Raw genomic sequence first — 22,893 nt, 5'->3', positions numbered from 1 at the left:
GCCTCGACTACTTGGGATCTCGATCTCCGTCACCCTGCTCGTCGGATGCCTACTCGGACAGTGACTTTCGCAAAGTGATTCTTCCTCCAGAGTCCGACAGCTCCTCGGCCGAAGGAACCACGGAAGAGAGAGAGATGAATCGCCCGCAATCGCGTTCACCGATTGTTTCTTCCAGGAGCCCTTCCCCGAAGGGATATCCCTCCTGGTACCCGAAGTCGTTCGACGTCCGCCCTCCAGGGTCTACTTCGGGGCCAGTCTCGACGACCTCGGGCTGCGACTGCCACTTGTATAAAAGGGCCATCCCGAGATCGTCGTCCTCGTCGGCTTCTTCGTCCTCGTCTTCTTCGGCCTCGTCAAAAAACTCCAAAAATGAGGTGGCGGCCCCGTCACCAGACACCAAATTTCTCCCTTCGAGCACCAAGTCTACGGAGCCCCAGGGCGTCGTCAAGTCGAAGCACGGTCCAAATTTCGGTAACGGAATGGTCCGGAAGATCATCGAGGAGCTGAACGCGAAGATCTCCGCCGATGCCGCGAAGTCCGTCAAGCCTTTTCCCCACGTCTCGCAGAGTCTCGTCAGGAAGCGGGTGCTCGCCCTGGAAAGTGGCCACTTACCCAAGGAAGAAGAAGAAGGGACCGACCAGGAGGACCTCAACGTCGCCGACGAGTCTACGACCACGGATCCTGGATCCGCCGCGTCCTCCACGTCCATCTCCACCCAGGGCTCCGATACCGGCAGCGACTCCGATCATCGGCCGACCTGGGGAGTCGTCGACGAGCGAGCCACAGAGTTTTCCAGCTTTTACGAGGAAGCCAGCTCGAACTGCGAGGAGCGGGAGTCTTTCGTCGACAAGAACGACGACTCCGTCTTCTGGATCGTCATGCCGAAGTTGAGCTTGCCGAGGAGTAGCTCGCTGCTGAGCGTGGCACCCGAGAAGGCGACTCCGATTCCGTGCGTCAGCCCCATCCTGGAGTCGAGAAGACGGCCGTCGGGACGATCATCCCCGTTGGGATCCCCCTGGGGAATGACCTATGCCAAGATGAGGAGCGACATCGGCAAGCGGCTCTACCGCATCGAGGAGGCCGCCGTCCTCGACTCCGGGTACTCCGACAAGTCCACCAGCATCTCCTCCATCTCTGACAAATCGGGAAGCTATTACTGTAACAGCGGAACCGAGGTCGAGGATTCCCCTCGGAAACCCGCCTTCCCCGAAACTCGCTACCTCTACAGGAACCGTTTCGCCCCCCGGGAGCAGCGTACCTTCGTCATCTGAGAGTTCTCCTATTCCTTTCCAACGATTTTCTTTACATTCGATTCCGACGTCAACTCGACCTCTCCGCAAGTTACACGACGATGTTACGCGACGGTATGACTCGGTATGACTCGGCACGAGATCGCTCGTGTCGTAAATTTTTTATATAAAGTCGGGCCATAATTATCGTACGTATACATGTACTCCTTTTTTTTATAATAAATTTTACTAATAAATATAATTATATTCTAACGAAGCGTACAACCTCTCTCTCTTCGTTTCCCCACGTGTTCCAATATTTTCCTATAAGATATTGGATTGCGTGCACCCATGAGTATGTAACACCTCACGGTCCGTAAATTCGCGCGGGGAGAATGTGAAACCAAGGAAACGATTCGACATCGATTAGAAATTTCTAAACCGTATAAAAAAATGGAAAGAAAAAAATAAACGCGTCTATTACGTGTAGCCAATTGCTCGACAGTCCCTCGAGAAATGCCATAGCCCAAGAAATGAAAGTACACCTCTGCCATGAGGAGCGCATTTATTTCCGAGGCAATGACTTTCCTTGCTCCCTCTGTTACGTTTCCCAGCGAAAAATCTGCGAGAAGTAATGAACGACAGGCAGGTGGAACGGTTCCTCTCGCGATTGGCGCAATTTTGAAATTGCCGAAGGGTCGAGTCGTGTGTACAAACTCTCGGACTCGCAAATTCGGCATAGAGGGGACCTTGTCGGAGGATCGAAGGCTTCTGGTCAAGGAAGAGCCGACTCTTCGCAGTGATCCATCGATCCCCGAGGTGGTCTTACACATTTCCGCCTGGATCTAGCCGTAGTGAGGTTTGCGGTTCACGCCTACTCCCGGTGAAAGTGACCCGGGAAAAGTCGGAGAAACGAGTCGCGGAAGGTGAGTTACCGAGGCGAACGATCTCGCCCGTTTCTCCTCGGGAGCCTTATCGAGCGAAAATCACGACGCAACCCACGATGAACAGGAAAGAGAGCGGAGGACCCCATGGAAGGTCGCGAAAGACCGTCCGGGATGAGAGCAGACCTTCGTATAGCAGAAATCCCTCGACCGAACTACAGGAGTCGGCCGAGATCCTCGTCCACATCCTCGCCATCCATCAACGTCGGTCGAATCCTTCCAAGGAACCGTGCTCCTCGGGAAGAGTTTCAAGACCTCGCTCCCTTGACCTCCGGGACGTGGTCCACCAGGGACCAGGACGAGAATTGGGACTCCTCGAGGTCCTCGGCGACCCCTCGCTCTAGGAGCTTCGTCAAGAAATTAATGGCCACCCTGGAAAGAAGAAACCAGAATGACGGAGTCTGCTCTGCCGAGGACGAGTTCCTCACGAATTTCCAAAGTCACCGTGCGGAGCAAAAAGGTTTAATCGCGCATAGCTCGTGCATCGTACACACCTTTCCGCGTGTCCTCTCATTAATTATTAAAATATGATTTTCTTCTTATCCAGCGACTTCGATGCGGCGACTTTCCTCCTGCACCGAAGAGTCCACGTTCGAGCCGCTGGACTGCAGGACCGGGGTCGACCTGGAGAGACGCAAGTCTCAGGTCTTAAGGGAAAAGGATGAGGAAAACGTAAGTGCCACTCGTACCAAGAGGTCCTCCAGGATGTACGACGCGTACGGGGAGAGCTCGAACCCCAGGGACTGCAACGTCCTCGACCCCGGGAGCAAGAAGCTGGCGCGCAGGAAGTCGATCAGGAGCTTCTTCTCATCGATGATGCACTGGAAGCAGGAGAGAAAATCTAAAAAGGACAAGCTAGGAGCCATCAGTAGGTCGTGCGACGACCTGCGGGAGGAAATCTCTCACCTGAGGGGGAACGATTCCGCCCTGTTGAAGAGCGAGGCCTGGATGGCTGAAGAGGACCGCTTCAACATCCGGTCTTCGAGGTCGTTCTCCAGTTTCGTCCCCGAACCAGCTACCGGAAAAAATGCCACGGTTCGTCCAATGTACGGGGTGAAGGGAAGATCGAGGTCCCTGGCGGGGTTGGAAGACGCTTCTCCTGGAAGAAATTCACATCCTCGAGAGGAGGGTGGATTTGCATCGAGACGGAGTCCTGCACAGGACGTTATAATGGAGAACACGGTCGTGAAGCCCTCCATGGTGAAGAATATTACCAGGCAATTGACGCAGACTCGAAGTCGTCCTTGGGATCGGAATCTTATTCCTGGATCTAAGGAAAACTCGAATTTCGTAGGGATTCTTCGGAGTGGTAGGTCTCTGGAGAACATGTACGACGTTCCTCGCCCGGTTTTCGGGCCCAAGGATAATGGGGATTTCGTAGTGTCTAGCAGAGCATCGCTTGATCGTCACTCGAGCGATTATGCCAAGGGCGGAACTCGATATTCCGGAATGATCGGCAAAGCCGAAAGGCGATGATTTATCGGCTGTTATGACGAGATTTTTCTACCCTACTGCTGCAGTCCCCTGCACCTATGACCAATGACATATACACGTTAATATTATTACTCCTACCTTTTAAGTTATCGCAAATTATTATGTACTCGTAGACGCAATATTAGCGTCGGCCCTGATGATCGAATTTCCTTTTTTCACTTCGCTTATTTGTATCTGGAACAGATAAATTAAGGATTAAATTACATTGTGCGATCATTGTCTTGGAGTATCGATGGAAAAAGAAGATATTCCGCAACGAGTCAGGAAAATGGCGGAGGCGCGAAGTACGCATGGTGGCAAATGTTATTCAATTTGAACGTTATATAAGAGGAATATCGTAGATGCACAGTGGCAATGGGCGTTAATTACGCTAATTGAACGAGTCGTTATCGTCTAGCTCGGGTTACCCTCGAAAAGCTCTCGAGGATAATCGTGCCAACCGTTTTCACCAATATTATGCAACTGTTGCAAATAGGTGAAAAAGTGCATTTGGCTACGAATTAACCTCGCTCTAATAGACGTTATTTCCTCGACGAGAAATATTTCAATCGATATTTCGTTTTCCTCGGATATTACGTTTCATAAGGTAGGTGGTAAAAATTAATCTACCCATTAGTTGCAGTTTCCCTGGATATCGAAATATCGACGTTTGAATTACCCGCGCCAGCTGACTGCGCTGCTATGTAGTTGCGTAAACGCACGGCACTCGAATGCGTTCAGACGTCAAATTTATCGCCTAGTCCAACCTAGTCGTTCCACCCTTGGTGAGTAACCGAATAATGATTCTTAAAGGTTGAATAATTTTTTATTAACAAATTTAGCGTAGCGAACGACCACGTACGTGCGATAAAGATTATTTTTTTCCGTACAGGTTGACAGTTCGCTTCGGGACTCGCGCGAGAAGTTGCGTCCACCCTTTTCTAACCTATAATCGCCGTTCTCTACGTGAGTCCTTGATTATGCAAAAAGATCAACTTGTGCTCTCAGAGTGCGAGAAAATAAACGATTTACTTTATAGACCCATCGGAGATACCCAGCGCATTAAGGTGAGCTCTTAAATGCATTGAAACGATAATATTATGCTTCGGTGAGCGAGCCAGAGATACGTCAAAAATACCATGACAGGCTTGTTCGGTACGCTTTGAAGCATTTTAATTTTGTTGCCTTCCTGTTTCAGTATACATGCCTAAGTGTTTCGCAGAACTACATTGTCTTAGGTGCAACCAGTGGCAGTCTTTATTTATTCTCACGAGAGCTATGTACGTTTCAGCAACTGATACCTCTTCCGGTAGGATATATTTTCTGCAAAGCGGTTAAACCAATATTCTTATTTTCATTCTGGATTGTTAATTTGGTTGGTATTTTTAGCAAGGAGCTATTTCCCGTGTACTGATATCACCTGATGAGAAAAAAATAGCATTGGCAACGATTCATGGGAACATTTGCCTCGTTATCTTGAAACCAACGGCATCAAAGCTGGTCGCGGTATCCACGGAGCATGCGGGTGTCCGGGTGACTTGCCTCTGCTGGAACGACAATAGTTTGGAATTATACATCGGGGACGAGACGGGCAAAATATCCATTATGGTATTTTCTATATTTACGGTACATTTTATTTTCTCTGAAGAGGCTGGAAATAAAGAAGCGTTTTAAAGTTATACCCATCTAGGTTGTGTAAAATGGGATTTTTTATGTGCAGGTAAATGGAATGTTTCAAGCACCCGCTTGTTCTTTAATGAACTTGGACTCAAGTATTGTTCAAATGAACTTTACTGCTCCGCTACTATTAACTTCAACGTTAACTCGTTGCTATGTGTGCGACACCGTACAGGAACAGTACAGGCAAATAGGCAACAAAGCAAGGGATGGAGAATTTGGAGCCTGTTTCTACAAAACTCGATATGAAAATGAGAAGATTATATACCCAGCGCAAGCGGAAGAAAAAAAAACCTTTAGTCGAATGGGCTCCTTCAGTTTAATATCAGAGGGTGAAAGCAACTCGCTAGCAGTGTCTCATGCTAAAATATATTGCGCGAGGCCAGGTTCTAGACTCTGGGAAGTGACAGCTAATGGAATCGTTACGAGAACTCATCAATTCAAAGAAGCTCTGGCCACCCCACCTGTGAACGTCTACAGGCCATACAATTCGAAAATTATTCAAAGTAAACAAGCAGAGTGGCCACCGCAGTCGATAAATTTTTCACAGCTTATTGTAATTGACAAAAAGTACCTATTCTCTTATACGTCAAATGGTTTGTACATAATTGACCCGATAAATGCATCCATTGTTTTATGGAACGATGAATTATCAAACATCACAATGGCTCATGTAATAGAAAACAAAATTTACTTAATGACTAATTCAAGCACGTTCCATTGCTTAACGTTGTCATCTGTCGATAGCCTCATACTCAAACTGTATGACAGCAAGAAGTATAGCGAATGTTTACAAACATATATTCAGTTAGGATCGCGTTTGTTCAAGATTATTAATACCAGAGGCACCGATGAGATTAACCATATAGACAGTGAAACGAATCTATTACAAAAGAATGAAATCTCTTCTAAACTGCTTCCACTAGTATCACTGTTGAGGTCTAATCTTAATAATCAGCCCGTTAAATTGGATACAGGGATTGTAGTCGTTAATTCGGGGAATGCAAAATCTATTGTAGAAAAAGATAATAGGCTCTCGATGGTGAAGGATACGTCACCCTCCACGTCGGAAGAAAGATTTTCTCCAAACGAAAATTCTAACTCCATCGAAGAACCGGATAATTTGTTAATAAATAATCACAGTGAGAGTCAGATCTCTAATAGCAATGGTCAGTTAGACGAAGAACCTATCATCAATTCACGTTTTAATTTGACGTCGAAGCACAAATATGTCAAGCAAAATTCTGCCAGAGAGGAAACTTGCGAAGAGGATGATTCCAAAGAAGATATGGGAAAATCGAGGATCCTTAAAGACGCAGTGTGTAGTATACAGTCCAACTTGGAGCCAATTTATGCATCGGTAGCTAGTATTAAACCCTCTGTGACAGAGAGAGAGGTAGAAGAAGTTCTCACAAGGATAATGGACAAAATGGGTGAAGTGAAAGAAGTGTACGAGAGCTTGCCAGATCTACAGGACTTCCTCTATGAATTGATTCGTGCTGCGGAATTACATTTTAGTAAAGGTCTTCTTGAAAATTTGTCCGTAGATTTGCTGCAAACAACTCGTAGTAAGAAAATACTGAACGAAGTATCAAAGATCTTTGTCAATCTGAACTCTTCGGACTACAGAGAATGCAGCTGCGGTTTTCCTTGTCCTAAGGATAAACCAAGCGAGCCAAAGTTCTTGGAAATTGGAAAGACCCTGTTAAAGAGAATAGCTGAAGAAAGTAAAGATAACTGTATTGAATTCTGCAACAAAGTACCTTTTATGTGGCAGGAGTATCTGCCTCAATATATTTCCCAGAAGTGCAATCCCGACGAAGTACTACGCGAGTGCATTCAAACCGGTGACAGTAATGTTCTCTCAGTTTTGTTGCCTTCTCTTGACGCTAAACAGTGGAAATCCGTAGTGAAGTACTTGAAGGACATCGAAAGAGGAAACTGTTTGTTGTGTGGCAGGTTTTATGGACCGACGGTTAAAAGAAAGCCTTACGTTGATTGGACCAGGGTGGCTCGTGACATCTTGAAGAGGCAAGGATCGAATGCATCGATGACGTTTCTAATGAAAGCTCAATCTTTTGTGCCAAGCATGACTTTAGACCGCAGGTACGTTAAAACGGATGTATCGAAAATTGTGAAAAATATTCCTAATGGATTAAGCTTGAAAACTAGTACTTCATGATTTACCCTGTAACGATGCTTTGATATTTCCAGTATTTACCAGTCTCTCATATTCTCCAAGATCTTGGAACACCATGGAGTAAAGCATAACGTTCAATTTAACTGTGGCGGTGTAGGGGAAAGTCAGTCAAAATCCTTATGTGCTACCGAGGTAAACTGTGTTTTAATTTCTATGCATGGTTGTACCAGTTATTTTTTTTTTTTCACAAGTGTGTTCAATAATTGAGGGCATAAAATGTTCAACAGGTTCGCGAACAACTAGAGGTAACTTTGAGGAAAGACATCGAGAGACCCATCGATAAAAATGTGTTCGAGGCTGGTGCCCATCACTGGGGCATCGAGTACAAGGCAAAGTCGCAGACTTGTCCCTGTTGCACCCTGGCTCTGCAGACTCCGGTTCTTCTCAATGGGAACGGTATATCGATATTTCCCTGCGGTCACGCCTACCATGTGAATTGTTTAATAGAAAAAAAATTAACGAGATGCAACCTCCACTCGTAGGCGAACTTTCCACCGACCAAATATAGTGGTTGCTTACGATATCGTTGCTCTTAAACTTAAAAGTGCACCGTTATAATTTTACTACGTGAAAAGAAGAGCGAAAACCGCAGTGACTCGTTCGTTATAATTCGTGATACGCTTAATTCCTTTTCGTTCGTTTCAAACTGTTTTCAGTCTTGGAAGACGGTTTAATCGAGTTTAGCTGTGATAGATAAAATGGTGCATTAAGACGTCTTTTTTTTTTTATTTCTGTTAAATTAGGTGAAATTGATTTAAGAGTCAGCGGCACAAATGACAGAACGTGGCCAGATCTGTGACCAAACAAAAATCCATGTAACGGCCGGGAGTCTCGATTCGCTAACACGTTAAGGTAAAACTAACGTCAATCTCTTTAGTTAATTTAAATTAATTACTTTGTCTCGGTCATGATAGATGCGTAGAAACGTTCTTTCGACTCCTCTGTGACCATGCATAACACGTACAAATGACGAAGCTAGTCAGAACTGAATTTAATTAAGGCAATTGCTCTTCGCGATTTAATACTAATACTTTCAACTATAACATTGCTCAAGTAATGGTCAATCGCCCAGAGATCCGTATTTGCGTAAACATAAGAATTATATGTAAACGTATGTACAATAATAGGAGCATCGAATTCACCTGTTATCTCTACAATACGAGATCATTCATTGCGCGCGTCCCTCGGATGTTCTTGCTCATCTCTGAGTGCAATCATTTAACTAATGATTTATTAACGTTATCGCGATTTGCAGAATCGTTGAATTTAGCCGATATCCGTGCCGGTAGATTTTTCACTTACCGGTCATCCCCTTGACCCCCAACCTAAATTATTATTTCCGGTTCTTAATAGCTCCGTTAATAACTGCGAGAACCGAATTTCCTCGCAATAGATTGCGATAACATAGATATCATGATTTACGTAAAACAAGGTTTCCTATTAATCGATAAGAACGACGAATACGGTACATCCTAAGAATCGGAATACAATTAAACTTATTTTATAGCGCCGTATCGAGCGGTACTAGGTGATATTTAAAATAAACTACGGCCGGAGTGTAATACGAATCGCGACTCCGTCAGGGTAAGGAGCCCTTTTCGGAGAATAATATTATTAACGAGCGTAATAAAATTTCTCCTCGCCCAGAGAGACTGTTGTGCCTTGTGGTTACTATGGTTAAATTGATTTTCCACCGGACCAGTGGACTACAGTAAAGAAAACCCAGAGAACGTGGTCGAGAGAACCGAAATCACCGGTTCGCTCGCGATACAATCGAGGGTTTAAATAAACTGTCATTAAAAAATGACACTGACGTTGTCAAGAGTGGATTACACGACCGTAGGGGTTACTTCCCGGGGGACGACAAAGATCCTGCCGTCGACGGACTCGAAGCAACCGCAGAAATTCGCAGTGGCTGATCGTGACGGGGTTTTACACGTTTTCGGTAAATTTGACATTAACTAAGGAATTTATTGGCCGATTAAATGGATTTAATTAACCTATCTCCCCCAGGTGTCAGAAAGGGGGAGCTGCGGCTGTCGTTTAAATCCCTTCCGGGTGCCGAGATCAGCAGACTCGTCCTTGGAGGTGTTCGCGGCTCCCAGGCCGAAAGGATCTTCGTGGCCTATGGGCACTCGGTCAGAGGTTTCACCCGCAAGGGGAAGCTCTTCCTCGAGTTCGACACCGGCCTGATGGACCCGATCGTTGCATTGTAAGTCCAATTTGTAATGCTGTAACATACGTTCAAGATATAAGTATACTTGATTTTCTTTTTTCCAATTTCTGCCTAAATTTTATATCTAGATACGTTCTCGGGCCGGACCTAGCGGCATGCTCCACGGACCTCTACCACAGGTACAGAGATTGCAAGGACGTCGACTCGTACCTGGTTGGAGAGACGTTGCAGGATGTCATTCTGTTACCCAGTGACACTTCCGGGGTGTACGCAGTGCTCGCTTGTGGAGATCGTGCCGTAGGGGTTACTCGATTTTCTTTTTATCTCTTAAATGTAATCCAATTCGATGCGTACAATTTTAGCGTCATTGTGCTGGTTTCAGATTCGCGTTCTGCATGGGTCCAAGTCACCGTCCTTACTTAGGCTGCCGAGTGTCCCCACGGTGCTGACGCTATGTAGGTACGATGTTTCCTAGACATATTTTTTTTTTTTTAACAATTATTTCATCAAGGGATCTTTTACGATACGAATATATTTTATTATGCAGGGATACCGTCTCGGACTTCTCGAGTCACATTTTGGTAGGCACTATCGATGGAAGGATAGGTCTGTTGATCCTCCGGAAGAACGAATCTCTTGGTATAACTTGGTTGGTGGGGTCGATGGGGTCGGAGGTGACGTCACTGGACTTGTACGAGTTCCAAGAGGAGCAGGACATACTTGTCGGCAGACTGGATGGCAGCGTGGACGTGTACGCTCTTTCCGAGGACGAAGATACTCCTCCTGCATTAAGATACCATTATGTAAGTAATTTATATATATGTATAAGGTATAGTTACTATCCAGGATTTCTCCCGAAGCTTGAGATTGTTTAGAATTGCGGAGAGAGCGTTACTTCCGTCGCCGGTGGAATGATTGGCACCTTGGGGTATCCAGAGATCCTCGTTACAACCTACTCTGGTCGTATATTTGGATTGACCACGAAACCACTGGGTCTGCTGGAAGTAGACAGAAATGACGTCGAACTACCTAGATTAAAGGCGGAGATACAACAGTTGGAAGAGAAGCTTGCCGAGGAAAAGTTTGCGACGTCCCATTTGATGGTGGATGCTCTGGCACCGCTTTCGCTGTCTGTCAATCACAGGTAAATTGACTAGAAATCCAGATTGTAATTAAGTCATTAAACAAGTATCTAATCTATGTAATTACATCAGGTTGACTCTAAACAGAGCCACGGCTTCGTACTTACTGTCAATAGAGCTCGATACCCCCATCGAAAACATATTGATTCAGTCGGACGCTCCGGTAGAACTCCTAGACGTGGAAAGTAACAGTGCGGTAATTAGTTTATCAGCCTGCAATCCTAGCGAAGGAAATTTCGTCCTAGCCACATACCGCTGCCAGGTAGAAAAGCCGATCCAGCAGAAAAAAAAATATATATTAGCAGTATACTCCTTTACCATACAACACATTTGCATTTCCAGGTAAACACTAACCGCTTGGAGTTAAGATTAAGGACTATCGAGGGCCAACCTGGCACTTTACAAGTGTACGTTACTTCCCAGGTTGGTTGGTCTTTAAATTCTTAATGTCAAAGGGCCAAACTAAACCTTCGGCACCATTAGATGCAGCCAAAATGTTGTCGAAGAGTACAAATACCTATACGTGCGTTGTCACTCCATGCGAGGTTCCACGAGGACGAAGAAAACGAGACGACAACTTTACCTGGAGGGCCGTTCAACGAGTTAAGATTTACAGGACAGTTCACCCTGGCCGAGGTAATTACATTATATACGAATTTATCGGAATAGAATAAAAGTACCTCGCTGCTTGAATGTACAACCTGTCGGAAAGATGCATGCCTGGTTGTCGCTGGCTCTTCCTGAAATGCCGGAGAGACCTCATTTACAAGATGGGGAAGCAACTTTGACGTTTACATCCTGCCTCATTGGTACCATTTTGAAGTGCAAATACAAGTAAGGAAATAATTAATATAATCTTTCTTGCGATTAGGCTCACGCATTTTTTTTCTTTCTTTTTTCTTTTTTCAGGAAAGGCAGTGCCACGTTTCTTGGCGAGAACGTGTCGAGTATCATGATCCTGCGGGATGCACTGACGAAAGAAGCAACTAAGCGAAAGACTAAATTGGACGTTTTCTGCGGTACTGCTTTTTTGTACGGTTCTCTCAATCCACCTTAGAAGTACTTTCCAACAGTTTATCCGAAGATCAATTTTTGTCTACGCTTCAGAAATCATCGAGGGCAGTATAGTTAAAGTGTTGGAGTTAATGATGCCCAGATTAGAGAAGGCTCGTCAGTTGACGGAGACAATTAAAATTCTGGACGCTCTACAGGAGTGGGAGCTCTGTAATCCGGAGGACCTGTGTTCCTCTTACCGGGAATTATTGAAAACCGAGTCGAATGCGAGATCGGAAATAGCAAAGGACCCGGAGATTTTACAGAGGTTACACGGAATGATAACCGATCTGTACGTGGATTGGGAACGAGCCAAGGGTGGTCGCAGGTTATCACGAGAATCGACATAAGAAATTCAATACTTAGAATTCTTTTTTCACCGTCACGGTATAAAGTAACGTAATTTCCAATGATCGCAGGATCCCCAGCAGCAAGGCTGCGAAGAAGCTGACCCTTGGCCTTGATTCCGGTGACCTCACTCTACTCCTCCAGGTGTTCGCAGGAAAGGAAACTGCCGGAGCCATAGAACAAACCGCTGACCTGAAAGACTTAATCCGCGAGACTCACGAGAGCAAGTAAATAACCACACAACCCAAGATTTTGTATAAAGATGAGCGTGTAAAAAAAATATATACATATATATTTTTTTTTCCCTTGCAACGTCGCTGGTCGGTATAAACAATTCATAAGTTTAGAGAATGTACATACATACGTTATCGTACACGCATCGCTAATGCCGGTAATATAGGATTCCCGTATATGTACGTAGCTTTGTATGCACAGTTTATCGTAGTATCCAGTCTTATTCAGTCATCGAGCGGTACGAGGACCGCGGAGATACCCGTTCACCGTCTAGCATTCCCTTCAGCCACCCGAGGTTAATCTTGCCTTGTCTTCCCGCAATCGTGAACCGCAACTATCCCCGAGATGTCTCTGCATCGCTTCAGCACACTGGTACACCGTAACCGCAAAGATTTGGTCCGCTACTAAATCCGACGTGGTTACATAAAGAAGTATTGCCTGGAACAGGGAATAGTAAGGTGATCGGTAAGGGATTAATCTCCAAGCTAGTGAATAGAAAATTAGTAACTTACAATGTGTCGGAGGTTCGGACAACGGCCTCCAAGGGATCCCTGTCGGAATTAACGTCGGTCGTTGAGGTAACGTTGTAGTCCATGGCATGGCCACCCTCGTGGGGCAGGATACTCTCGGGATTGTCTTCGGGTGGCACGATTTCCACAACGCCGTTCGCCTCGACCTCGAGCTTCAGGTCCTGGACCAAATTCGACGGAATGGTTCGCGGTCGAGATTCCTTGTCGTCGCTGTCCTCGCTCAACTCCTTCCCCACCGGGTTCCTGTTAATCCCCAAAGGTCTCTCCGACCTGCCGCTCACCCTAGAGTGGGTGTGCATGTGCCTCTTCATGTCACTTCGCACTCGGAACGGCTTACCGCACACCGTACACGGGTGAGGCTTCTCCCCTGTGTGGATGCGCCGGTGATTCTGGAGGTAGCTACTGGCTCGGAAAGTCTTATTGCAGTATTCACAGCGGTAGTTCTTCTCCCCGGTGTGAATTCTCCGGTGCACGATCAAGGAGTACTTTCGGGCGAAGTCCTTGCCGCAGTACTCGCACTGGAATTGCTTTTGCTCCGAGTGTATGCTGGTATTGTGATACTTGAGATCTCCCCACTGTCGAAAGTGGCGGCCACAATTTTCGCATTTGTAAGGTTTGTCGCCGCTGTGTAGCCGCTTGTGAACCTGCAAGAGTTTTCAATTAGTTTAATCGTCAGGCGTTCCATAACTCATCCCCAGAGGTTCGGCACCAACCTTCAACGCACACGCGGCGAAGAAACTTTTCCCGCATACTTCGCACTGATGGGGTCTTTCCCCACTGTGAGATCGTATATGATACACTAAACTGTTTTTATGATTAAACGATCTACCGCACTGAGGTAAGGGGCAAGTGAACTCTTCGTCTGTGGGCAGAAAATATTTTTCGAGCACATCGAGAGCATATCAATGGACGGCAAAGATTCGGGGACGTTCGACGGACTCACTTTCTTTCCGCGATTTCACGTGCTTCCTCGTTTTAACTTCCTGTTCTGGCCATTTTTTGCTCTTAATATCCAAGGAGTCACCGACCGCTGGCGGTACCGTCGCGTCTTCCTTCTTCCGTACTCCCGAAGAGGCCGATTCCCCTTGCTCGTGCTCCACGAGATCGGGAACGTTGGCTATTGCCCATAGGGTGGGCCTACTGTCGCTTTCTGGCAAGTTTGACTCAGTCTCGGCATCGATTCGGGCGCTCGTCTCCTCGACTGAACAATTGATTCCGTTAGTTTGAGGTTATAATGTAAGAATATTATTTGACAGTTCGATGCTTACGACGACTTCCAACTTACCTACATTCCTGATCCCTTCCATGAGATCCTCCGGTTCGCTGAACTCGTCTATGACAGTATTTTCTAAATCATGGACGGCTTCGGACGTTGACATGGTGATATTAGTATTCGTTGCTTGCACCGTTCTTGTTTCATGTTTCACTGGCTCGTAATGAGCCTACATTAAATTCATGAAAATAAGTGACACGTGAAAATTGCATCTTTGCTATTTTTTATGGAGAAATAGGGAATAACTACCTTGAGATGCTCGAAGAATTTCAGCTGCCCACTGAACCGGCTGCCGCACAGTTCGCATCTGAACGCGTGAACTTGTACTTTGGTGACCGACTCGACGGTGGTGTCCCCTTGCATCGTTCCACCGCTGTCCTTTTTTACGGTATTCTTTTTTATTCGCTGTTTCAATTTCCGTGCAATCCTTTTTTTATGCGGCAAGGATTTCTTAATTCCAGGGGCAGGCATTGCATCCTCGCTACTTTCCGCAGAGATCTCGAGATCGTACTCGCTCTTCACGTTTGCGTGTTCTTGCTTAACGTTTCGCGCTATCCTCTTAAAGCTTTGTAGCGCTGGATAGACAGAGGTTGGATCGGGCTCTTGTAAGGACTGAATCGTGTACGCGTTAACAGGTGTAAGAGTCTCCAGTTGACCAACATCCGACAAGCTGGGATCGTCGTGGGGCTGTTGGTTGTTAATGTGTTGCTGTTTCTGTTGCTGCTGCAACTGGACGGCTACTAAAGCTGCAGCTAATCTTCTATCCTCCTGTAACGTCGATACAAACCGGATAAAAAATATCTGAAATTGCTAAAGAATATTCTAAGAACTGCAGCGTCACCTCTGTTAATTCGTGTGGCAAGAGATCCTCGGTTTCATAGTACTGGGATGCAGCGGCGTATTCCGAACTAACACCGGCATTTATCATATCCACGACCATACCTTCGGCGATCAATTCTGCATTCAGAGTCAGCAGAGAAACCCCTTTGCTCATAGGTTCTCCTTCGGTCCTTTGTATCGTAATGTACTGAGTGCCCTCCATGCCCTGCAGCAACACTGCCTGTGCATCGTCTTCGTTTGTCCCATCCATTACTGTAAAAACACGTCTGTCTTAAGTAAATACGTTTCTACCATCCTTGCTTCGAGTGTTGCTTGAACATTAATAATTTTCAAATGTTGAATGCCTACGGTTTTCATGAGCAAAGTTTTCACCTGCCAGGGGCATTTAAAGTTGGCGCTGGTCGATCTGCGAGATATGACAGTAGGTCCAAGGTCACTGCTCCCAAAACACCCGGAGAGACTCCTTCTTATCAGAAAACGATGCCTGTCCGAGATAACGGAGTGCTTTTACCTGCCGAATAGGAGTCTCGCGTTCTTGAGCGAGTCCATCGCCTTCTTCGCGCGATACTCGGCCGGCATTAGAGCAAAGAGATGTTGAAACACTGTAGACCAAAATGTGACAACAGTGCTTGGACCCCGACGCCATTAGACCTGCTTGCGTCACTAAACTGAGCAAGAAGGGGAAACTCGTACGCTATGTAAAGCGCCATCTAGAGCCTAAACTGAAAGATTCATAAGATGAAGTAAGTATATAGTTCAATGTTTCACCGCCGAGGGCTTCCAGATTTTCATACCAGAGATGAGCAGAGATGAGTTGTACTCTGCGGCGAGCGTTGTATGGACGGATGAGTATGGTATGCGAGTGGTGTATTGTATGGACGGATGCGTATGGTATGCGAGTGGTATGGGTTATGAAATCCTGGTTCTGCGAGTTCCTGGGACGCTGGGAACTCAACGGAACCAGGTGCCTATGCTTAGGCGGGTCCCAATCGCAGCGGCCTCCTTGTGGTGGGACCTGGGGGATCGGTACCATCCTTATGGGATGACACCGATTCGCGAACTAGCTGTGAAGTAGAATTTAATTAAGATAAAATTGTTCACCTTCCCGTAATTTAAATAAGGTAAGTGAAGAGTAAAGTCAAAGAGGACGCCACGAGTGCTCTTCCCTTTTCATCAAAAGCGAGCATGGTTGGTAAGCGTAGGTAAGCCACCACCGTCAACCACCGCATGGTATTACATCACGAGTACGTAAGCCGCCAATGGCTACTGGTAGGTGGTACCGCCATCCGGAGTGTGCGAGCGCCTACCAGAAATTCGTTGAGTCGCCTTTGGGGTCAAAAAACGGTGAAAGCTGACTTACGAAATCAGAGGGCAGCACAGGATGCGATCGCGCGACCCTGCCCGTGAGCTATCTCCCAACTCAACTCTGGTCGCCATCTTTGATTCTCAACTCTATGTTGTGTATCAGGCAATGAGTGAACAGTTTTGACTTGTTAGAGGTTGTTTCATTAAAAAGTTAAAAGTCATTACTCTTTGCCGCTATCTTAATTAAAAATGGTGAGATTTCGGGAAGTCTCGGGCTTTAACCTTTTAGGAATTCTGTTAGATATTTTTCTTTTGTAATAGATGTGGTATGGTTTTGTGGGTTATGTTTCACCTTGATTTGGAAATAAATCGAGTTGATTGCTGTTTAGAGTCCTTTCATTGCTTTTCAATTCACTGTAGTCTAATCAATGCGATTACAACTGAGGTTTTTGCAATTAAAGAGATTTTAATTACAGAGTTTCCATTTGGAATCCGTTAAACCACGGCCTACTTGTTCAAACAGCACTTCCGTTAAAGATGAGATCTATGGACTCCCAAACCCTCTTGTTTCTCAGTAAGTTAACTAATTTTTAAATCTTACAAAGAGGTATTCAGAGAAACATTATAATAAATTATATCAAAATATACTTGTACCATAAAGTAATTTAATATTATTTGTTCTAGAGCATCTGCGAGGGCCAAAATAGGAATATCTCACCCTTTGGAATCATCTGAGCGGAATGTAAGTTTATTTTTCTTGAATTTGTAATAGTAATAATGACTATTCTTTGATTATTAAACTGAAGAAAGAATTTTCATTAAAAGCGTTGGAGAAATCGTTTATGTAATATTAGTAACCAGGGATTTTCACAATCATCTCATGAAACATATAAAAGACGATAAATCCTGATCACAATACCGAGCTCTGTCTTAATTAAATGTCATGATACTTGTTTACGCAAATGTCAGAAAAAGTGGGCCCATGGAGAATTTCAATTCCAGGCAATGACAGTGTAGTTTCACGCCAACTTTTTCGCTTTTCATCATGCCCCACTTAACGTGACCATTTAAACGCGAAAAAGAGTGATCATGTAACCTTTCTCGTAACAAAAGTGAAATCACTGTTGGTCCGAGTCATGTCGGAAGTTGGCATTCCTATAGAGGATGTATTTCACAGTTTTAGTATCAAGTAGCAGTTGCACTACTAAGTTCTTTTTTTTTTCTAACGTCTTATTTTAGTATCACAAGAACAAAAGTCGCATGGAGATGATTATGTTAAGAAACACCCAAGGACTACACGCTCCCCTTCGTCTCGCTATGGAACTTAAAGCTACGGAACAAATCGGGAGACTTCCTTTTTTGCCCTCAAGTGGAGTCATGAGGGATGTTATACTTGGTCGTGATGAACAAATTGGGTAGGTCGAACTGGAAAAAATATAAAATCAACTACTTCGGAACACAGGATTAATTTCTTTGTTCATATTCTGCAGGTTCGAAGACATTCTGAACACGGCAGAATTCAGAGAGCAAATGTGCCAGCCTCATGCCGTAATGGAGAAAAATCTTGGGATCTTGTAAACCGCATTCTTTTTAAATGTTTGTTAAGTGCTGGAAACTTTGTCTTAATGTCGCTGAACCTTTAATAATTGTAAGTGAATAACATTTAAAGTTACTTGCATAAGATGCGGTGCAACGAACAGACCTATCATTATTGAGATTGGTTAAACCAAGGCGAAATTATTTATGTTCGTAAGTGATACGTGGAGGAAAAACATTTCTCGACTATCAACAATTAATAGTTTATTGACAGCGACTTTGGAACCATAGACTCGAAAACAAACTCCTCGAATCGCAACAATTAAGTGAAAGATACGCGAACTTTCAGCTCTAACAGGGAATACTTATAAAACTATAAAACCTGGGGTAATAATTGCGATAGGAAACAGCGAGTAATTGTAATAACGACGACTGTAATGATAAGTTCCGAACCTCGTAAATGAAATGCCTTTTAACTAGGTGGTAATTATTTGAAAGTTACTCGACGATTAACTTTCTTACCTCTGATATCGTCAAAGTCGTGGGCTTGGTACGTGCAAAACCTGGCAATTGTCTCGGAACTTTTCAAATGCCGTCTTGCCGTGAAACTTTGCAACATCAAAGGAAAACGTGTCTCTTTTCACCTTAAAGCCGGATTATGCACGCATTATGAATGGTGCAATTCACGCTTTGTTCACGGTGCCGCGTGAAAGCTCGGCATTGCCTAGTTACCTTATATTCCTTACGATAGTATCATACATTTAATTAAGTAATATTATATACATGCACAGCGTAATATGCGAAAGTGGCGTAGTCTCAAACAGTTAACAGGAATTTTGGTAAAATTTTTTAATTAGAATTTACTGGAAGCGACCATTTCATCGAAGGCCGCCTCGTGTTCCGAGGTCATCAGCATGTAAGCCGGAAGAGTAATCCCGAGGACCTTGTCGTGGACAGGTCTCGTCTCCGAAAGGTACTCGTTTGGATTTTCTGAGGACCCCTCTTTATGGGATTCACCGGAATGCTCGTCTTCGGCACTGTCTTCATGTTTTTTCTCATTTTTTTCAGCCCGGCGTGTCTGGTTTTCGGTCTCTTTGGAGTCTTCTTCAGGGCTGCTCTGGTGGATCTCGCTGGCAGAGACCTCGGGCTCCAGGATCTCGTCATCGTCCATCAGTCCCCAGCCTCTTTTCATCTTCAGGGCCGTCGAGGTCCCACTTGCTTCGGGCTCTCCCGGGATAGGGCTCTCCATGAACTTCCTGAAGTCCAGGAAATTCCTGGAGCCTCTTTCTGGGGATTCACTGGGTCCGGTCGCCACGAAGACGCAGTCCTCCTTCCTCAGGTCTGACCCGTCCAGGCACTGGTAGCAGGTCATCTTGCCTCGGGTCACCTTCTTGCAGCCGGACCTGTCCTCCTTCTCGAACTCCTTCAGGATCTCCTTGATTTTCTTCTTGTGTGGCGCGCCGGTCACCCCTGCACTCTCAGGACTCCCTTCCCTGGAAGAGTTTGAAGAGACTTCCTGGTTTTTTTCATTACCCAACGTCGCGTTGCCGCTCTTCGTCTTCGATTGTACAAGATCGACGCCCGTTACCGATGGCTTAGCCTCGCTTCCGGCTTTCTCCGTTTCCTGGTCATTAGGAAGTGCAAAATTGGCGTTCTGGGACGTCGCCTGTTCGACACTGTCCGAGGCTTTTTTGGACTCTTCAGGGTCCCCTGAGGCTCTTACGCGATACCTGTAAGGGTCCCTGTGGTTTCTGAGCTTCCACGATTTGTCTCTAATGCTCGGTTTTTTGCGAGCCTCGCCATTGCCGCTCGTTTTCTCCGACTCGATCCCAACTTTCCTTGCTTCTTCAGCATCCACGGCAAACTTGGCGTTCCGAGACGTGGATTGCCTGGCATTGTCCGACTCGCCACTTGACTTTTTGCCCTTGTTCTCGGGATTCCTGGAATCCCTCGCGTTAGAGTATTTATGAGAGTTCCGGCTGTTCGGAAGGGAATGGCTCTTCAGGGTCTCAGACTTCTCTTGGATCTGATCCGAAGAGCGCTTAGTATCGGGTTCTAAACTCAGAGAGCACTTTTCTAGCTTCTTTCCGGTTCTAGGATTCCGACAAACTTTGCAGACCATGGCGTCCTTCCGGATCTCCTCGCATGTTTGCCCCTCCGCTGTGTCGAGGCTCTTTTCAAATTCCGGCTCGATAAACGGTGGAGTCGTGAACTGATAAGAATTGCCGCTTCCCTGGCCGGAATATCGCCGTCTGTTGTATTTAGTGGAGCCCCTGTTAATGTCTTTATTAAAATCAGTCGCTGATTTTGGTCGGCGGTATCCACTGATGCCGTGACTCGCGTAGTCCGCGACTTTTGGCGCGGTTTTTTGAATCGTGCTCTGCCTCTCGCCAGAGCCTTGGTAGTTATAAGGAGATGTTTCAGTGGACTCGATTTTTTCCTTCGCCAGTTTCTTGCCAATTTTATCCTTCGGGTATCCGAAAGACTTCGAGCGAGAATACTGATAGGTTTTCTCGCTGGGCGCATCGGCATAGGAACATTTTTCCGTGCTCCCTCCGGTCTTCGGGTCGTGACAAATCGTGCAGGTCATCCCATTCTTCTGGACCTCCTTGCAACCTCCAGAATTATTCTCCTTCTTTATGGACGACTGCTCTGGACTCGAACTCGAAGGCTCGAGATGCTTCTCCCCGCTGTTATCAGAGAATTTACTATCACCCTCGGAACCAGATTCGCCCTGGAGGGATTGCGATGTCGATGACAAGGTCGAAGGCTCCGCCGAGGTTATCCCAAAACCCGCGTAATAATTTTCTTCCTGGTAAGGTCGATACCTATAACCGTAATTGACCTCGCTCGGCGACCTGGCGAAAGATTTGGAACCTTTAGAACCTAAACCTTCGTAGTAGGTTCCTAATCCTGATCGCGGCTGATAATCGATCTTCGCCAGGCGTTCCGTTCTTGGCTCAGGACCTTCCCTTTCGACCTGGTGGTACTTCCTGGTCCCCTTTTTGGAGTGACTGGATTTTGCAGGTTCCTTGTTGGAGGCGCCTTCGTTTGTCGAATAGGAAGGAGAGACCTCGGTTGGAGTTTTCTCCTCGTCCTTGGGCCCCTGTCCTTTGTTCTGGCCCTTGGGATTTCCAAAGGACTTCGACGTGCTGTACTGATAAATTTTTTCGCTGGGTTCCACTTTGTAGGAGCACTTTTCAGAATGGTCCCCAGATCCTGGATCCTGGCACACCGTGCAGATCATCCCATCGCGCTGGACCTCCTTGCAACCTTCCACTTTCTTCTCATCCTTGGCCGAGGACTTGGTGGACCCCTCTTCAAGGCTCGGGCTAGAAGTCTCATAGTACTTCCCAGGATTGCGGTAAGACTTGTAATCGTTTCCATGGCTGCGTTTGTTCCCCAAACTGGACGACTCGGTCGAGGTCTTCTCCGGGTCCAGGTCTAGGTACTTCGTGTAGTAATCACTCGCACCAGGGTATGCCTTGTAGTCCTCTCCAGAGTCTCCTTCGGGAGGTTGATACTTGGAGGAGTATTTCTTACCTTCATCGTTGTAGCTGGTCTCTCTCTCTGGTTGATGATCATCAGCACCGTACGACGTGGATTCGGCTTTGTTGGCCGGTTCTGCCTCCTCCTTTTCAACTTCCGATTTTTTCCCTTCTGTTTTTGGGGAGCCGAAGGACTTGGACCTAGAGAACTTGAAGATTTTGTCGTCGGGCTGGTGAGCGTACGAGCAGGACTCGGAGGTCCTTCCTGTCTTTGGGTCTTTACAGTTGGTACAGGTCATTCCATCTTTCTCCACCTTCTGGCAATCTCCGGATGTCTCTTCGGCACTTTCAAGCTTGTCCGAAATTCTCTCCGGGCTGGAACTATAATCTTGATGATAAGTCATCTTCGGGTACAGACTCGTGTACTCCGCGAAATAGGGTCCATAGAGTTTTCGGGATTTTTGGAGCTGAGCGAAATAGGGAGCCGAGTAGAAACTCGAGGGACTAGCCTCGTCATCATAGCGATACGTCCTTTCATTAAATCCTCCCGAGTCTGACTGGTAGCCAGCATCCTCTTCAGGGTGGCTTTCGGATGTCGGAGATGCCCTGCTTTCAGACTTTTCCTGCAAGTCGACGATTTTGGGGTCTTGATCTCCGGGATTCCCAGAGGAGCTGGAGACCTTGCTCGGTTCTCCACCTCCACCTTCCTGCTTCTTGCTGTCCGCTTCAGGGTAGCCGATCGTCTTCGACCTCTTGTACTGGAAGACCTCGTCATCCGGTTTGTACGCGTAGGAACACTTTTCTGAGTTCCTCCCGGTGGTCGGGTCCTTGCAGATGGAACAAGTCATCCCGCTCTTCTGGATCTGCTGGCAGTCCGCGGATTTTTCTAATCCAGCACTTGCCAAGCGCTTCTCAGGATTCTGATTCTTTGCTTCCTGGGCCCCAGGACTCGTGGATTTGTCCTCCTTCATCAGCTCCTTTAGGTACGGGCTAGGAAGCTCCTGGGGGATTCTCGGTCCGGCAACCCCCTTGTATATCTTATCCACGGTGCTGGAGGGACTCTTCAGGGGCTCTTCTCTAAAATTAGCCTTAGGAATCGTAGGTGCCTCGAAGGTGCTGGACTCCTTCAAGGTGTACGCCTGGTCCTTGGGTCGCGATACGTAGGAGCATTGCTCGTACTTCCCATTGGTGACGGGATCCTTGCAGATGGTGCACACCATGGAATCTTTTAGGTACTTCCGGCATTGTTGAGGTTTCTTCAAGTACTCTTTGCCGACGAGGTCGGTAGCGGTAGGTGAAAAGACGTTCATGTCCAGTGGATAAGGACCCTTGACTTCACCTACTTCCGGGGATCCCAGGACTTCAGCGACTTTTGCCGACCCCGGGTTCGCCAAATTCGAGTTGGACCTTCGATAGCGGTAGGTCGGGGTCATCTCTAAATATCC

General features: G+C 46.3%; 5 protein-coding genes across 8 annotated transcripts; 4 read left to right on the top strand and 1 right to left on the bottom strand.

Annotated features, from left to right (window-relative positions):
• The first annotated feature begins 1,881 nt into the window (after positions 1-1,881).
• Positions 1,882-3,870, top strand: LOC105699317. Its single transcript, XM_012424190.2, has 3 exons — positions 1,882-2,155; positions 2,241-2,633; positions 2,721-3,870. The coding sequence occupies exons 2-3, from the start codon at positions 2,261-2,263 to the stop codon at positions 3,647-3,649; spliced, it is 1,302 nt and encodes a 433-aa protein (XP_012279613.1). The 5' UTR covers positions 1,882-2,155; positions 2,241-2,260; the 3' UTR covers positions 3,650-3,870.
• A 467-nt stretch (positions 3,871-4,337) lies between these two features.
• LOC105699508 (Hermansky-Pudlak syndrome 5 protein homolog) lies at positions 4,338-8,273 on the top strand. Of its 2 annotated transcripts, none has more exons than XM_012424548.2 (7): positions 4,338-4,431; positions 4,539-4,713; positions 4,845-4,955; positions 5,036-5,272; positions 5,367-7,429; positions 7,538-7,655; positions 7,751-8,273. In XM_012424548.2, the coding sequence occupies exons 2-7, from the start codon at positions 4,627-4,629 to the stop codon at positions 8,003-8,005; spliced, it is 2,871 nt and encodes a 956-aa protein (XP_012279971.1). In that variant the 5' UTR covers positions 4,338-4,431; positions 4,539-4,626; the 3' UTR covers positions 8,006-8,273. The 2 variants fall into 2 exon arrangements, with proteins under 2 accessions (XP_012279971.1, XP_012279972.1); XM_012424549.2 differs by having other exon boundaries at positions 5,036-5,254; positions 7,751-8,005.
• Positions 8,274-8,413: 140 nt separating this feature from the next.
• Positions 8,414-12,507, top strand: LOC105699509 (Bardet-Biedl syndrome 7 protein homolog). 2 transcript variants are annotated; one of them, XM_012424551.2, is made up of 13 exons: positions 8,414-9,468; positions 9,537-9,735; positions 9,828-9,996; positions 10,082-10,158; positions 10,247-10,502; positions 10,575-10,843; positions 10,914-11,103; positions 11,184-11,264; positions 11,325-11,477; positions 11,554-11,675; positions 11,751-11,860; positions 11,949-12,222; positions 12,314-12,507. In XM_012424551.2, the coding sequence occupies exons 1-13, from the start codon at positions 9,327-9,329 to the stop codon at positions 12,471-12,473; spliced, it is 2,202 nt and encodes a 733-aa protein (XP_012279974.1). In that variant the 5' UTR covers positions 8,414-9,326; the 3' UTR covers positions 12,474-12,507. The 2 variants fall into 2 exon arrangements, with proteins under 2 accessions (XP_012279974.1, XP_012279975.1); XM_012424552.2 differs by lacking the exon at positions 12,314-12,507 and having other exon boundaries at positions 11,751-11,873; positions 11,949-12,102.
• Positions 12,508-12,513: 6 nt separating this feature from the next.
• Positions 12,514-15,764, bottom strand: LOC105699510 (zinc finger protein 846). Of its 2 annotated transcripts, none has more exons than XM_012424553.1 (8): positions 15,468-15,764; positions 15,121-15,371; positions 14,529-15,047; positions 14,292-14,448; positions 13,950-14,207; positions 13,720-13,868; positions 12,989-13,650; positions 12,514-12,914 (listed from the first exon to the last, which is right to left on the bottom strand). In XM_012424553.1, exons 1-8 carry the CDS (start codon positions 15,502-15,504, stop codon positions 12,896-12,898), a joined length of 2,052 nt encoding a protein of 683 aa, XP_012279976.1. In that variant the 5' UTR covers positions 15,505-15,764; the 3' UTR covers positions 12,514-12,895. The 2 variants fall into 2 exon arrangements, with proteins under 2 accessions (XP_012279976.1, XP_012279977.1); XM_012424554.1 differs by having other exon boundaries at positions 15,492-15,764.
• A 757-nt stretch (positions 15,765-16,521) lies between these two features.
• On the top strand, positions 16,522-18,121 carry LOC105699315 (proteasome maturation protein). The gene is made up of 5 exons (XM_012424188.2): positions 16,522-16,676; positions 16,901-16,998; positions 17,109-17,166; positions 17,664-17,839; positions 17,915-18,121. Exons 1-5 carry the CDS (start codon positions 16,674-16,676, stop codon positions 18,000-18,002), a joined length of 423 nt encoding a protein of 140 aa, XP_012279611.1. The 5' UTR covers positions 16,522-16,673; the 3' UTR covers positions 18,003-18,121.
• Positions 18,122-22,893: the final 4,772 nt, after the last annotated feature.

This window comes from Orussus abietinus, unplaced genomic scaffold (genome assembly GCF_000612105.2).
Source record: "Orussus abietinus isolate OABI.00-Male unplaced genomic scaffold, Oabi_2.0 scaffold8, whole genome shotgun sequence".
Lineage (NCBI taxonomy): Eukaryota > Metazoa > Arthropoda > Insecta > Hymenoptera > Orussidae > Orussus > Orussus abietinus.
The sequence above is the reverse complement of the archived record's forward strand: the minus strand, read 5'-3'. Positions and strand labels throughout refer to the sequence as shown.